Source organism: Nycticebus coucang, chromosome 5 (assembly GCF_027406575.1).
Source record: "Nycticebus coucang isolate mNycCou1 chromosome 5, mNycCou1.pri, whole genome shotgun sequence".
Classification (NCBI taxonomy): Eukaryota; Metazoa; Chordata; class Mammalia; order Primates; family Lorisidae; genus Nycticebus; species Nycticebus coucang.
In genome coordinates, this window is record NC_069784.1 from 133,020,397 (window position 1) to 133,036,524 (window position 16,128).

Sequence of the window (16,128 nt, forward strand, 5' to 3'; positions counted from 1 at the left end):
TTAATATATGCTAGAGTTATAATTCAAGCATATGGTCATCTACCATTTCCTTGGTTTTTTAATCTTGTCACACCTTTCACAGCTATTTTAATGGAAATTATTTACATGAAAATATTATACATGACAATTATCTGAGAAAGGCAAAAGACAGCAAGACTCAAAGGTGATTGCCATATTTAGATGACAGATTGCTTTTTTCCTATGCAATTAAGATTAAACTCATTTTTAGAAATACTTGGAAAAATTAAACTCATATATTGGTGTTAAATCGTAATTATTAATTCTAACAATTAAAATGGGAAAAAAGCAGAAATTTTAAAACAAGTGAAAGCCTTTTCTTCCTTTTATAATAAATTATTTCCTCGCATAAACCAACCTATATAATTTCTTCGATATAATCAGGAAAAGTAAATCACATTTTGAAAATGTAAGTTACCTCAGAATGTTTGACAATAGCTTCTAAACAGAACATTTCCACTGTAGCTGAAGGAACTTCTCCAAAACTTTCAGCATAAGGAAGTCCATTACCTCCAAAACACCATAAGCCACCCTGCAATCAAAACAATTACAATTTTTACTGAAAAAAGTAAATAGTATTTTTGTTTGACAGAAAATATCTCTGTACTCTATATAATATTAGAAAATACTAATATATAGGGACTAAAATGCTTTAGAAACTTAAAGGGAATGTTATGCAAACTCTTGCTTATTAGAGTAGAAACATTCAGAATTACCCCTAGAGACAGCCATCTTTGAGTCTTCCTCAGCTCTCTCTTCTGTGCCCTCTTATCTGAAAGTGTGCAACTAATACACTGTTTTTTTATCAAGTAAGGTAAGCCTAGAGTTGATTAACATATTCTAGTGTCATCTCTTTCAGCCCCTAGTACTTAGTACATGTGTTATTTTCCAGATTAATCATCTACATAAAGTCTAATAATCAAAATAAAAAAGAGAATAAGCATTATTGGACAAATTAAAAATGAAGACCATGATACCAACAATCACAGAGTTTTTCATTCTTCACAAGTTGAACTTCAAGTTCATATGGAAGAAACAGCAGGCATAGTTACAAAAATTATGAAACAGAATAGTGGGAACTATTCCTAATAGATATTAAAACATATTATAAAAACTAAAACAGACCAGCTGAGCACAGTGGCTCATGCCTGCCCTTCTACTGCTTTGGGAGGACAGAGCAGGAGGATCACTTAAGGCCAGAGTTCGAGACCAGCCGGGGCAACATAATGAGATCCCATCCCTGCAAATAACAGCAATAATGATGATAATATTATATATATATTTTTTTATTTATTTATTTTTTTTTTTTTTTTTGAGACAGAGTCTCACTCTATTGCCCTGGATAGAGTGCTGTGGCATCATCATAGCTCACACAACCTCAAACTCACTGGGCTCAAACAATCCTCTTGCATCAGCCTCCTGAGCAGCTGGGACTACAGGTACCCACCACAATGCCCAGCTAGTTGTTCTATTTTTAGAAGAAATAGAATAGTCTCGCTCTTGCTTGGGCTGGTCTGAGCTTAAGAGATCCTCCTCCCACCTCGGGCTCCCAGAGTGCCAGGATTACAGACATAAGCCACTGTACCTGGCCAATAATAATAATAATTTTTTTTAAATTAGAAATTAAAGTAAACCCTAGGGATCTAGAATTGAAAAGAGAACATAGAGGTGATAAGCACTAATCTGACGATGTAAAATGCCAGCAGGCCCCCTTGGAGATGGGATTTGAACATGTCTTCAGCATAAGCAACTACATGGCTGCTATGCCATTCACTGAGATGAAAAGACTGAGGGAGGGTTTTGCAGCATGAGGGTTTTAAAGTCTGTTGAAGTCTGAGATTCCCAGTATACATTCAAGCAGAGACATCAAGTAGGAGAGTGAATATTCCAATCTATAGCTTAGGTGACAGCAAAGGACTAGAGATATTAATTTAGGCATCATCAGCATTTGGGTGATATTTAAAATGGCAATATCCATTTTTTTAAGATACAAGTTAAGCCTGTGAAGCTGTAAATGACCTCTTACACAGAGTGAAGGGCTCTTGGAGGAATCTGGATCTCTTACACACTCTGTAACTATTTGTTTACCTGCCTCCCTGTCATTCCTGAGCCCCAGCCCAGTGTACAACCCAGAATGCTGACTCAGTTACTAGTCGAATGACAATTCTAAGGTTTTAAGTGCTACCCCTGGTACAGTACTAAGTAAAATAATGGACACTCAAAAACGCTACTGAGTGAAGAAATGAGCCCACCTTCTGAGCAGCTAGACTCTGACTGCTTTCACTGAGAGCCAGACACGTAAAATACTGGGCACACTCGTCTAGATCCGTTTGGGGTAAAGAAGCCAGCAGCTGTTGGAGCTCTTCTTCAGTGGAAGAATCCTGAAATAAGGAAAAGAAATCCCTTATAAATAAACTCAACCAGTGAGTACAACAAAAATACTCAAAGAATCAAAATACATATGCTAAAAACAGATATTTTTTTTTTTTTTTTTTGAAAAGTTCACAGCAACCTCAAACTCTTGGGCTCAGGTGATTCTCTTGTCTCAGCCTCCTGAGTAGCTGGGACTACAGGCACCCACCACAACGCCCGGCTATTTTATAGAAATGGGGTATTGCTCTTGCTCAGGCTGGTCTCGAACTCCTGAACTCAGGGATTCCACCTGCCTCAGCTTTCCAAGGGCTAGGATTACAGGTGTGAGCCATCACACCCAGACAAAACAGAGCTAAATTAATACTTTTAGTCTTGAAAACAGTCACCCAGCCAGGTAAATAAACAATCATTTCATTTTGAATTCTGTATTTTCATGTCTGCAACCTCAATCTGAGAGACCTATTGCAAATCCTAACTCTCAGTTTTCACCTCAGAGTGACATCTTGACATTCTTTACATCTTGACTCAAATTATTAAACCCTAACTACAGCTATTTTTTAATCCAGAGCTTATTACAATCTCATTTTTTCCCAATAATTAATATCTAGTATATGCATTTTTCTACTTTTCAAAAACTAATTGCTATTACAGATTTTTTTTTTTTTTTGAGACAAGAGTCTCACTCAGTAGAGTGCTGTGGCGTCACAGCTCACAGCAACCTCAAACTCTTGGGCTTAAACAATTCGCTTGCCTCAGCCTCCCAACTAGCTGGGACCATGGGCATGTGCCACAACACCTGGCTGGGTTTTTTTTGTTGTTGTTGTTATTGTTGTCACTGTTGTTTAGCAGACCCTGGCCAGGTTCAAACCCACCAGCCCTGGTACGTGTGGCTGGCACCCTAACCACTGAGCAATAGGCGCCAAGCCTATTATAGAATTTTTAACAATTTCATTGTTGTTGAGCATGGTGCTTATACCTGTAATCCTAGTACTCTGGGATGCCAAAGAGAGTAGACCACTCGAGCTCAGGAGTTTGAGACCAGCTTGAGCAAGAGCAAGATCCCCATCTCTACTAAAAATAGAAAAACTAACCAGGCATTATGTTGGGCACCTGTAGTCCCAGCTACTTGGGAGGCTGAGGCAAGAGGATCTCTTGAGCCCAGAGTTTGAGGTTGCTGTGAGGTATGATGCCATGGCACTCTACTTAGAGCAACAGAGTAAAATTCTGTTTCAAAAAAATAAAAGTTGGGTGGCGCCTGTGGCTCAAGGAGTAGGGCACCAGTCCCACATGCCGGAGGTGGCAGGTTCAAACCCAGCCCCGGCCAAAAAACCACAAAAAAAAAAAAATTGTCAAAAAAATAAAAGTTTCATTTTCTAGTCTAGGAAAGGGACTCCAGAAATAGGCTTTAACATCTATGGTGATGGTTCTCAACCAGGGGCAACCCCAGAAACATTTGGCAATGTCTGGGTACATTTTTAGTTGTTACCACTAGGAGGCGCTACTGACATCTAGGGCATGGGGGCCAGGGATGCTGTTAAACATCCTGCAAGCACAAACACCTACCACAAAGAATGATGTGACCCAAAACGGCAACAGTGTTGAGGCTGAGGAAACTTAGAAGAAGGGATCAACTTATGGATATTGATATGTTATGAAGTTACCCCATGGTTTACAGAGACTCCCAATCCCCGGAAGCAGAAATAATGTAAGAACAGCACCTTTTGAAGAATCAAATCTTTGCATGAAAACTACAATTTCAGTTTTAAATCCTAGTTTACCTGCTGATGAAAAGAAGCCAAATACTCTTTGAAAGTTTATTTTGCACCCAAAGTGAAGATGATACTATTTTTGACTCTTCAGATTATTCAATTTACTTACTTCTTTTAAAGATGGCAAAGGAGGTGGTGGGAGAAAAAAGCGAAGATCAGTCTCTTGGCTTCGTGCCAAACCAATGAGAACTCTCGGATCACAGGTCTGAGCAATTGTCCTGTACTGGTAATCTAGTGAAAAAGTATACCTTTTGTTAACAATTAAATTCACTTATAGTTGTTACAAGGATTAAATGAACAAAGTACTTGAAAGCATTCTCATTTTTCAAGCAATCTACCTGAAAGCACTCTTAACTGTTCTACTAGGTTTGTAGTGCAAAATTTCCCAAGTACTTTTTCACAGCTACAACTGCATTTACAATAAAGCTACATACCCACATTCCCACAATTCATCAAACAGTGCTCAACACATATCTGGCAACCAGGTCCCAGTATAACTTTTTAGAAAAAATAAAGCTCAAGTATAAAAATTAGTAAGTAAGTACCAAGTTAACTTCTTTTCCAATAATTTCAGTATTTAAAAATTGTTCTGACCACTACTCAAAGCACATAAATTTGCAGGTAAGTCTACTGTACTGGCTCAGCGCCTGTAGCTCAGTGGCTAGGGTGCTAGACACATATACCAGAGCTGGCGGGTTCAAATTCAAACAACAATGACAACTACAACCAAAAAATAGCTGGGTCTTGTGGTGGGCACCTGTAGTCCCAGCTACTTGGGAGGCTGAGGCAAGAGAATCGCTTAAGCCCAAGATTTTGAGGCTGCTGTGAGCTGTGACGCCACGGCACTCTACCCAGGGCAACATAGTGAGACTCTGTCTCAAAAAAAAAAAAAAAAAAGTCTATACTGTCCTGTGGTGATGGTATGGTGTTTTGGCATTTCAAGATGTCCATGAATATTTAGTCTGAGACTCCAGGTGATAGTACTTTAATTTAAACATGCTATTCCTTACAGAGATAGCAGTTATCTCTTTCCAAACCCCTTTTCTATGGTTAGGGTTGAGTTATTTCCAATCAAACAAGCCAGTAAGTGATAATAGGCTTAATATTCCTAAATAAAGCATGTGTCTGACTAGGGACAGCCTACTAGTCTTCAGATTTTTTCTGGTTATGAGTATCATGTGCCTTTTGAAGGTAAAGAGCAAGACGAGTGAGTTCTGCCATGATTTTCTATCCTAGCATGTGCATGACCTTTACTGTGTTTGTTCTTTGAATGTTGAAATTTTAGACTTGGTCAACCTACTGCTCAGCTATATCTTTATAAAGAGTGCTAAGTCTTTATAATTTTAAATAAGCCAGTATGTGCAACTATGTGAAGATTTCTTATCTGATTTAATAAATTGCTTGAACATTGAAAAAATACATAAATATGCCATTCTTTATGTATCAAAAACAAAATTCCATTAAATAGGAACCAAAAGAAAATGCAAGCACAACTTTAGGTGACAACTATGAGAATCAAGAGTTTCTCTCAGGAAAATACATAATCAAAGCTTTGTTCTAGTAGACAGTTACACCTATAGCCAGGCACAGTGGCTCACACCTGGAATCCTAGCACTCTGAGAGGCCAATGCCAGTAGACTGCTTGAGCCCAGGAGTTCAAGACCAGCCTAAACGAGAGTGAGATCTATCTCTACTAAAAAGAAGAAGAACTGTGGCTCGGCGCCCGTAGCACACTGGTTACGGCACTAGCCACATACACCAAGGCTGGCAGGTTTGGAACAACAATGACAACTGCAACAAAAAATAGCTCTTGATTCTTCTGCCTCAGCCTCCCAAGTAGTTGGAACTACAGGCATCTGCCACGGCACCCAGCTAATTTTTTCCGTTTTTTGTAAAGACAGGCTCTTGCTCTTGCTCAGTAGGGTCTCAAACTCCTGGCCTCAAGCAATCCTCCTGCCTCAGCCTCCCAGAGTGCTAGGATTACAGGTGAGAGCTATCATACCTACCCCTTAATTTTTTTTTAAATATTGTTTTTCTTTTCTCCCTCTTTTTTTTTGTTTGTTTTTCTTTTGGAGATAGGGTCTAGTTCTGTTGCCTCAGCTGGAGTACAGTGTCATAATCACAGCTCACTGCAGCCTCAAACTCCTGGGCTCAAGCAGTCCTCCCTCCACAGCCCACCTAACAGCTAAACCACAGGCTCATGATTCCACACTCACCTAATTTTTCTATTTTTATAGAGACAGGATCTCACTAGATAGCTAGGCTGGTCTTGAACTCTTGGGCTCAAGTGATCCTCCCACCTTGGCCTCCCCAGGTACTGGGATTATAAGCATGAGCCACCAGGCCCAGCCAAAATACTTCCCATATATATCAAGCTAGACTGAGTTATTTTCCTTCCTTCATCTCATTTCCTTCTCTTTTGTATCAGAATCGAGAGTTAGGTGAGGTGTGCCACCTGTTCAGTGGGTCTCCTTACCGTGCCAGTGGTGGCTCTCTGACATTTCCTGCACAGCCTCCAATCGCTCAGCTTTGTCATCTGACTGGCTCTTCCTCAGCAGCAGCCACGTGGCACAGTCGTGATCTTCTATATCAACAGTACTGAAAGGGCCTTTGCAACAACAAAACCAAAGACAAAGACAACGTGAACAGTTAAGTTATCATGTTTATCCTCACTTTTATTCAAGATGGTAATTTATAAAGATCTGAAATCTACAACAGGAGTGGTACATCCATATGCAGGTATAGATAATGATGGATATATTTATCTGTTCTGTCATATAATTTTGTTACGGTTATTGTTGAGTATTCCATGTGTGCTTTTATTTTATATACTCTGGTATCTTACACTATGTTGTCTTTTTTTTCCTTTTTCTTATAAAAATGTTTTATTTTGAAAAAGATCAAATATATGGAAGAATTGAACAATGGTATACTAACATCCATAAACTTATCACATCTAGCTTCAATAACTTATTTTCTTCATATATATGCATGAAATCCCTTTAAAATAGTTTCCTAAACTATCTAAAAGGAATTTGTAGACATAATGACAATTTACCCTTTCAGAGTTCAACCTGCATCTCCTGAGGATAAGGCTGGAGTAACTTACATAAGCACAATGCTATTTTCACACTCAAGAACAGATGATTTTTCCAAAATCATCTAAAATCCAGTCTAATTCCATATTCAAGTTTTCCCAATTTTTCCAAAAAAAAAAAAAAATCTTTAAAACTTTTTAAAACCAGGATTTTAGGTTTAGATCTTAGGTCTATCTTAATTCTAGAAAGTTTTCCCACCTTTTCTTTTTCATGATACCAACTATTAAAGAGATCAGGTCAGCTCTTTTGTAGCTATCTTCAGTAGTTTTGCCTGATTATAAACTCTACACACATTTTTTTTTAGACAGAATCTCACTCTTTGTCCAGGCTAGGATGTCTTGGTATCAGTCTCGTTCACACCATCCCCAATCTACTGGGTTCAAGTGATCCTCCTGCCTCAGCCTCCCAAGTAGCTGGGACTATAGGCATCTGCCACCATGCCCGGCTAATTTCTCTAACTTTTTTTAGTAGAGACAGGGTCTCACTCCTACTCAGGCTGGTCTTGAACTCCGGAGCTCAAACAATTCTCTCACCTCAGCCTTCCAGAGTGCTAAGCTTACAAGTGTGAGTCTACATACATTTTTTGATGAAATATTCTCATGAGAAAGCATGAAACAAATTTTCTAAAAAATTTAAAATTATGACACCCTCATGAAGAGAATAGGGTATATTTAATCTCAATATTTATTTATAAGTATCTAAGGAAGGAATAAAATTGTCCAAAGCATTAAACCCTTAAAATTCAATACAGTGCAAGAGAATAATGTTTCTCAATTCTCAATAGCTATAAAAAATCTTCGTATAAGAAATGAGCAAAAATATCCTCGTGTTGATCATTCCAATGACTTTCAGATTGCTGACAGGAATTCCAAGTTAAATGTTTCATACTTACCAGCAAATGGATTCCGTAATATCTTGGCTGTTGTTGCCAGTACTTTTCTTACTGCTTTATGTAGCTCTTTTCTTGCCTGGTAGACAATCCCTAAAGTGATTGCAAACTTAAATAAAACCAACTACATATTCTTAATGCTATGCTCAATACTTTAAAGAGAAATGTATAAACTAGAGTCCAATATTTTTCCCAAAATACATAAAATAGCATCTTTATCTTTTTTTTTTTTTTTGAGACAGAGCCTCAAGCTCTCGCCCTGGGTAGAGTGCCATGGCATCACAGCTCACAGCAACCTCCAACTCCTGGGCTCAAGCGAGTCTCCTGTCTCCGCCTCCCAAGTAGCTGGGACTACAGGCGCCCGCCACAACGCCCGGCTATTTTTTGGTTGCAGCTGTCATTGTTCTTTGGCGGGCCTGGGATGGATTCAAACCCACCAGCTCAGGTGTATGTACTACTACAGGTGCCCGCCACAACACCCAGATATTTGTTGTTGCTGTTGTTGTTGCAGTTGTTATTTAGCAGACCCTGGCTGGGTTCGAACCGGCCTGCCTCAGTGTATATGGCTAGCGTCCTAACCACTGAGCTATGGGCACTGAGCCCCAAAACACTTATCTATCTAAAGCTAACAAAATCCTCATATTCAATATAGAATTGGCAATATTCAAGAAAATGTCCCTTATAATAAGCGCACCTAAAAGCGAAATTGTACGATACCTTACTAATGAGATTAAGAATATAGTAAATTATAAGCTATAACAACCATCTGTGTAACTGAAATTGTAAACATACCATAAAATCTGTTGAAATACAGGAAAATGATATAATAACAAATACCAACAGCATAGAGTAGCAATCCATACAGCTCACAGACTGGAGAGTGGAACAGCCTGCCCCCTCAGTGAACAGCATGTGCTCATAGGCACTCTGGCTGACAAGGTAGGATCAAACGTGGTGACTCATTAAACTACCTATATCTTTTTTTTTTTCAGATTAATATGAAGATATGTACCATTAGGTTACATGTTTGCATTTGTAAGATAAAGTCAGGGTTGTGGATGAGTCTTTCACCCAGGTAAGTCTACTAAATCTTGATGTAAAACAGTCCTCTACTCTAAAATTTCACATTCAACGAGCAGCCATATGGTTGTCAATTGCTAATGAGGCTTCTGTGTGACCTCAATATTGAGAAGTAGACTGTCCTGACTATTAAAGACAAGTTTTCCAGCCTTTGTTGCAAATAATAAATGAGCTGGTATTCATATTTATAAATCCATCTCCTGAGTTTGGATTTAAATCCCTTAAGGCAAATACCTCTGAGCCAAACCACGGGCCAGCCTCTGAACAGGTGGCCCCTCTAAGGTGTGGCCTTCCAGGTGCAGACTAAAACAGCCATCTCGTCTTCACTTCACATAGTACCAGGAAAATTTGGTACTAGTACCAAAAATTGGTCTTCAATGACTTCTTTAGGGATCTGGTTCTTACAGCGTTTGGTGATTCTTAGAGACAGCTGAATCTATCCCATTAATAATAGATTCATTTATAATGACTTCAATAACTAGCTTCTATTTTTCACAAAGATGAGATTACTTTATAATAAACTTACCATAATTTTCTCTTTTATCTAAAGAAACTTGGTGAAGATATATATATGACTTCATTTTTTCTCTTTCTACCACTTGAGTATCTAATGTCAAAGATTTCTTCAGGGCCAGAACTTCATATGTAAGAAACAAAGAACCTCTTAAAAAGAAACAAAAAAATTCATCATAAATACATGATCCAAATACAACACAAGAATGACTCTCCTTTAAGCTTTTCATAGTAAACTTTTTTATTTATAAATACACATACAATAATGTGCATATATTAATATGGTCATACAGTATATTACTACTTTTCAGTCAACAATGGACTACATATACAATGGTGGTCTCATGAGTATTATAATGGAGACAGAAAATTCCTGTCCCCCAGAGTGGCAGCAGCCATGGCAGTGTTTCAGTGAAATGGGTCACTCGGGTGTCTGTGGTGATACCAGTGTATACAAACCTGTCCTTCCAGTTGCATACAAACGTAGCATAGGAGGAGAATACTGAATGTTCCCAACACAAAGAAATAACAAATGTGTGAGGTAGTGGATATTCAGATTACCCTGATCTCATCACTACACATTATCTGCACTGAAACGCACTTGTATCCAATAAATATGTGCAATTATTATGTCAATTTTAAAAAGTCTACCATATACAATTATGTATAGTACATAATACTGTATAATAATAGATGACCATATCAATCATCAGTTTATATATTTACTATACTATACTTTTTTATCATTATTTTAGAGGGTACTTCTACTTACTAAAAATAACATTAACTGTAAAACAGCTTCAAGCAGGTCCTCCAGGAGGTATTCTAAAAGAAGGCATGGTTAGTGTGAGACATAACAGCTCATGCATGTTACTGTGCTGAAGACCCTCCAGTGGGACAAATGTGGAGGAGGAAGACAGTGATACTGATGATCCTGACCCTGTGTAGGCCTAGGCTAATGTGTATGTGTCTCAGTTTTTAATAAAAATTATTTAAGAAGATTAAAAAAAAATTTTTGCTGAGTGCAGTTACTTGCACTGTGTAATCTCAGCTACTAAGGAGGCTGAATCAGGAGAATCTCTTGGGCCCAGAAGTTCAAGGCCAGCCTGGGCAACACATGAAGTCCTCTTTAAAAAAAAGTTTAGTGTAGCCTAAGTGTAAGGTGTTTATAACATCTACAGTAGTGAACAGTGATGTTGTTGGCCTTCGTGTTCACTCCCCACGCTCTCATCCAGACCAACCTCCAGTCACAGTTTTGAGTGCCTTATACACGTGTCCTATTAGGAAAACTGATATATATATATATATATATATACACACACATATTTCAGTTCAATGAATAATAATAAATAACTGTATAATGATATCCAGGCAAGAGCAGAACATTAACAGTGCCCCAGAAGCCCACACTGCGTTCCTCCCTGATCCTCACCCATTCTCTCTCTCCTCTCTGTAATTTTTATTCTGAGTTTTTAGTATAATAAGGTCCTTACTTTTCTTTAGAGTTTTACCATTTCTATATGCATCCTTAAACAAGAGAGCTTAGTTACGCCTCCTTTTGAACTTCCTATGAATGGAATCACACCATATGCATTCTATGTCTGTGTGAATCATCCGAGTCGCTGCATGTGAATGTAGCTCTTGGATTTATATTCTCACGTGGTATACGAGTCATCCATTGTATGTATATACCGCAGCTTATTTATCACTCCATCGTAGAAGGGCATCGGAGTCCACGTAGTATTACAGACAATGGTGTCACACATCTTACACATGTGTACATGTGTTATGTTCCCCTGGACTACTTATTTAGACACAGAATTACATACTTTCTGACAGTATATTGTTCCACTTTACTAGATAATGCCAAACTGTTTTTCCACAAAGATTCAGTTTTTAAATGTTGTTTGTTTTGCATCCCAAAATGAAGATATTTTTCCTGTTAAAATTAATTTACATGCTCTATAAATCAAGATGCAAAGGCTGCACTCTAGATTTAGAGCAAGCAACATTATTATCTATACTTTCTCTGGACCTTTGGTGTCTACCCTAAAGCAAGCAAGTGAGAAAGAAAGTTCAGATACTGGCCAGCATGGGGAGAATGCAAAAAAGACTCTACAGAATCCTCTGCTCTCTTGGGGATTTATCTGACCAGCCAAAGGAGATTATGTATTGAGAAATTTTATCATGTCTTTTGTGACAGATAAAAATCCTTTCAAACTTGTATGACTGGCCAGGCGAGGTGGCTCACACCTGTAATCTCAGCACTTTGGGAAGATGAGGGAGGAGGACTGCTTGAGCTCAGGAGTTTAAGACCAGCCTGAGCAAGAGTGAGATCCCAACTCTACTAAAAATAGAAAAATTAACTGAGCATTGTGGCAGGCACCTGTCGTCCACTACTAGGGAGGCTGAGATAGGAGGATTGCTTAGACCTAGGAGTTTAAGGTTGCTGTGAGCTAAGCTGAGGGCATGGCACTCTAGCCTGGGCAAAAGAGTAAGACTCTGTCTCAAAAAGAAATAATTAATTAATTAAAATAAAATAGTAATTAATTTTCATTATATTCCTGAGTGTAATTGTGATCTAGACAAAGAAACTGCATTACAGAAAAAGTTATATGTATGTTTATCCTGCACCTGGAATGAGTCAAAGAAAAAAAATCATCTAAATATGTTTTGCTTTATATTATAATGCCAGGGAGAAATCCACGCATTTGGATAAAATGCCAAATATATCTCTTTTGTCACTTTAGTATCTAAGAGTTGATTTTACATCTTTGTTGATGAGAAAAGTACTAGCAAATACAATAGAGTAGTATTAGACATACATTTAATGTATATATCCCCTAAAAAAAACCTAAAAGAAAGAGGATGAAAAACAGAACTTGAAGAAGGAGGGTCCCTCTGCTCACTAAGCACATACCCAGCAGGAGCATGAGGGGAGCAATTTGCTGGTTTTCTCCAGCAGCTGCAAACGCTAACTAAATTTGCCACTCAGGTGCTGAGTGCCTACTGTGGACGTGTCAAGTGTTTCCCTTACAGCGACAGTGCCAGGCAGGCAGGGTCTCCACTGCACACTGGGATCCCAAGAAAACATTCCTCATGAGATAAAGAAACCAGGTCATGATGGCATTTAAGGCAGAACCAGTGATTAAATCCATCTGTCTAATTCCAAAACCTATACCTTCTGACTGCCCCAGGCCACCTGTAAATCACTTCCACTGAGGTTTTGAATAGGACTGTAATAAAGCCAAATTAATATCTGTCAGTTGACAACTTACCCTAAAATAAGTGATCCAGTAAATTTTATTATATTTCCTTCAAAAAGAAAAGAAAAGAAGTCAGTGTGATGAATTTATTTTTAAAAGTGTGACAGGAAATAGGCAACAGTGTAAGTCTCTACCTATGTACGATACATTATCAAATAAGAAGTTACTGATATTTTTCTATGTGGTATCAATTTAGTCAGTTGCTATCCTCAGATACAAACAAACCAGTCAATAAGCACTGGGTTCAAAAATGTAATACACATTTATAGCATTTCATATTCATCCTCCTCTTCCTCCATCTCCTATTCTTCCATCCCCCTAGGATAAAATCACTAGAGACCCCACTGATCTTGCCAGGACTACTGTGCTTCCAACGAATGCAACGTCCAGGAGCCTTACTTCCCTTCTGACTACTTTTACTTAACAACCAATTAAATAAAGAAAGGGGAGAATGCTCCTTCTGACTACTAAGACTATATTAAGGGATCATGTTGTCAAGTAGAAACATAAAATGATTTTCCTGAAGTAATTATATTGTAATTGGTGGTTAAGCTATACATTACATTCTACAAGTTTGTAATAAATTTTTGTTTAGAACTTGGAAAACATTTATTTTTTATTTTTACAGACAGAATTCTGCTCTGTTGCCCAGGCCAGAGTATAGTGGTGTGATCGTGGCTCACTGCAATCTTGAACTCCTGGGCTCAAGCAATCCCTGCCTCAAGCCTCCCAAGTTGCTAGGATTAGATGTGCATTCCATAATACTTGGCCTTTTTTTTTTTTTTTTTTTAATAAAGAGATGGTATGTTACTGTATTGTCCAGACTGGTCTTGAACTCCTGGACTCAAGCAATCCTCCTGCCACAGCCTCCTAAAGTGCTGAGATTACAGATGTGAGCCACTGTACCTAGCCAAAAAACATTTTTTAATATTAAAAGAAAAAAATCCTACTGGCAGACACTGTTAATTGCCTATGGAATACATATGCCTCTTAATCTTTTTTTTTAAGAGACTGAGTTTCACTTTGTCACCCTCGGTAGAGTGCCATGGATCACAGCTCACAGTAACCTCCAGCTCTTAGGCTAGGGCGATTCTCTTGCCTCAGCCTCCAGAGTTGCTGGGACTACAGGCACCTGCCACAATGCCCAGCTATTTTTGTTGCAGATGCCACTGCTGTTTTAGCTGTCCAGGGCTGGGTTCAAACCCATCACCCTCGGTATATGGAGCCGGTGTCCTACCCACTGAGCCCACAGGTGCCACCCTATGCCTCTTAATCTTGACTAACATAACCTGATTACCACCTAAAAATATTGGAATTCCTAGAGACTCTGCAGCTACAGCTAAAAAACACAGCTGTAGCAAATCAGATTTTACAAATAAAGGAAATAGTGCTCAGAGAAGGTAAATTATTTCATTCTGTCACTCAAGAATTCTATTTGATTACCTATATGCCATATATAATAATAAACATCTAGGATATAATAGTAAATAAAACACTACCCTATAGAGTTTACACTCTATAAGGGAAGTTGGATAATTACCTAAGTTATACATGACTCTACGAAACAGATCTAAGCTGGTCTAGGGCATCAGGGAGAGCTTCCTGGAGAAAGGCTGGGTGGGGACTAGATCAGAACTAGATTCCAAGTCCCAGCAGGGCCAGAACAACATCTTCCTTGCTCAGTACTGTATTCCCCTAACATAGGGGCCCAGCACCTTCTCTTGCTAGAGCTTAATACATGTCTCCTGAAACAGAATGCAATTATATTTAAATTTAGAAGGACGAATATGAAATCTGACAAGTAAAGTAGGGGACGGAAAATAATTTCTAAGAAGGAATATGTATGGCTCTGGATGTAAAATTTGGGATAGACCATCAGTACAGAAAGACAAACAGATCTGACATTTAATCATGAGGTAAATAAATTTGTGTGGCCCACCATGAAAACTTAACCTCAATTTTAATCATTGTTTCTATAAAAAAAAAACAACAACACTGTTGTTTAAGCTGTACTCACTGATCTCTCTCCAGTATGTGTCCCTTTTTGGCAGAGGAGCAAAGGTTCTTATTCTTCTGCAACAGATGACACAATAAGCAGCCAGGGACATTCTGTGTACACAGAACAATTATACCAAATGTAACTCAGCATCTAATTCAAAACTTTTTCAACTGTAAGAACTGTAACCACATGAATTGACAGCCCACGACTTAAGACTTTCCAAAACCAGGAAAAAAAATTTAAAAAAATTTCTCCCAGGCGGTGCCTGTGGCTCAGTGAGTAGGGCGCCGGCCCCATATACCGAGGGTGACGGGTTCAAACCCAGCCCCGGCCAAACTGCAACCAAAAAATAGCCGGGCATTGTGGCGGACGCCTGTAGTCCCAGCTACTTGGGAGGCTGAGGCAAGAGAATCGCTTAAGCCCAGGAGTTGGAGGTTGCTGTGAGCTGTGTGAGGCCACGGCACTCTACTAAGGGCCATAAAGTGAGACCCTGTCTCTACAAAAAAAAAAAGAAAAAAAAAATTTCTCCCTTAAGAACTTAAAACACTTATTAGAATATTTTGCTATTTTAATTATTCTTCTTCAATCTGTGCCCAGTTGTGACTAACAAGTAACAAGAATATACAGATTATTCATCAGAATACCACTACAGGCATATGTACATACGCATGTGTACGCATATTTATCTCTGATGATGGAACACTCTACAGAAATAAGGTGTACGTAGAATCCAGACATGTATTTAGCTTTTCTCCAGCTCCTTCTAGATCAGTGGTTCTCAACCTTCCTAATGCTGCAACCCTTTAATACAGATCCTGTGGGTCACAACCCGCAGGTTGAGAACTGCCGTTCTAGATGGTACCCAACATTGTTTAAAATGTTTTAAATTTTCTTAAGATAGGGTAGCCTATATGAACAAAGAAAAACATTAAAAATATTTAAAATTTGTTTATCAAAAAAAGAACTGTCATCCAAGTAATTCATCAACTGAGTAAAGATGATCTAATTATGATATAGTCATTCCTAGAAAAACTCAGTATTCTAGAACCATAACAGATTGTCTATGGGAAATGAGACTTTTTCTTTTTTACATAAGGGAAAAGGAGGAAGGTACTTTGAGAGA

The 16,128-nt window shown here is 38.4% G+C and overlaps 1 protein-coding gene across 5 annotated transcripts in view; it reads right to left on the reverse strand.

Annotated features, from left to right (window-relative positions):
• SERAC1 (serine active site containing 1) overlaps positions 1-16,128 on the reverse strand; it is a 45,962-nt gene that overhangs the window by 19,065 nt on the left and 10,769 nt on the right. For 2 of the 5 annotated variants that reach the window (XM_053592775.1, XM_053592774.1), the window contains exons 2-9: positions 15,024-15,115; positions 13,019-13,055; positions 9,754-9,890; positions 8,151-8,240; positions 6,637-6,768; positions 4,270-4,391; positions 2,271-2,399; positions 437-550 (exon numbers count right to left, since the gene is read on the reverse strand). In XM_053592775.1, coding sequence (XP_053448750.1) covers positions 437-550; positions 2,271-2,399; positions 4,270-4,391; positions 6,637-6,768; positions 8,151-8,240; positions 9,754-9,890; positions 13,019-13,055; positions 15,024-15,114 — 852 coding nt within the window. In that variant the 5' untranslated portion in view covers position 15,115. The remainder of the gene's footprint in view (positions 1-436; positions 551-2,270; positions 2,400-4,269; positions 4,392-6,636; positions 6,769-8,150; positions 8,241-9,753; positions 9,891-13,018; positions 13,056-15,023; positions 15,116-16,128) is intronic. The other 3 variants (XM_053592777.1, XM_053592778.1, XM_053592776.1) reach the window with 2 other exon arrangements.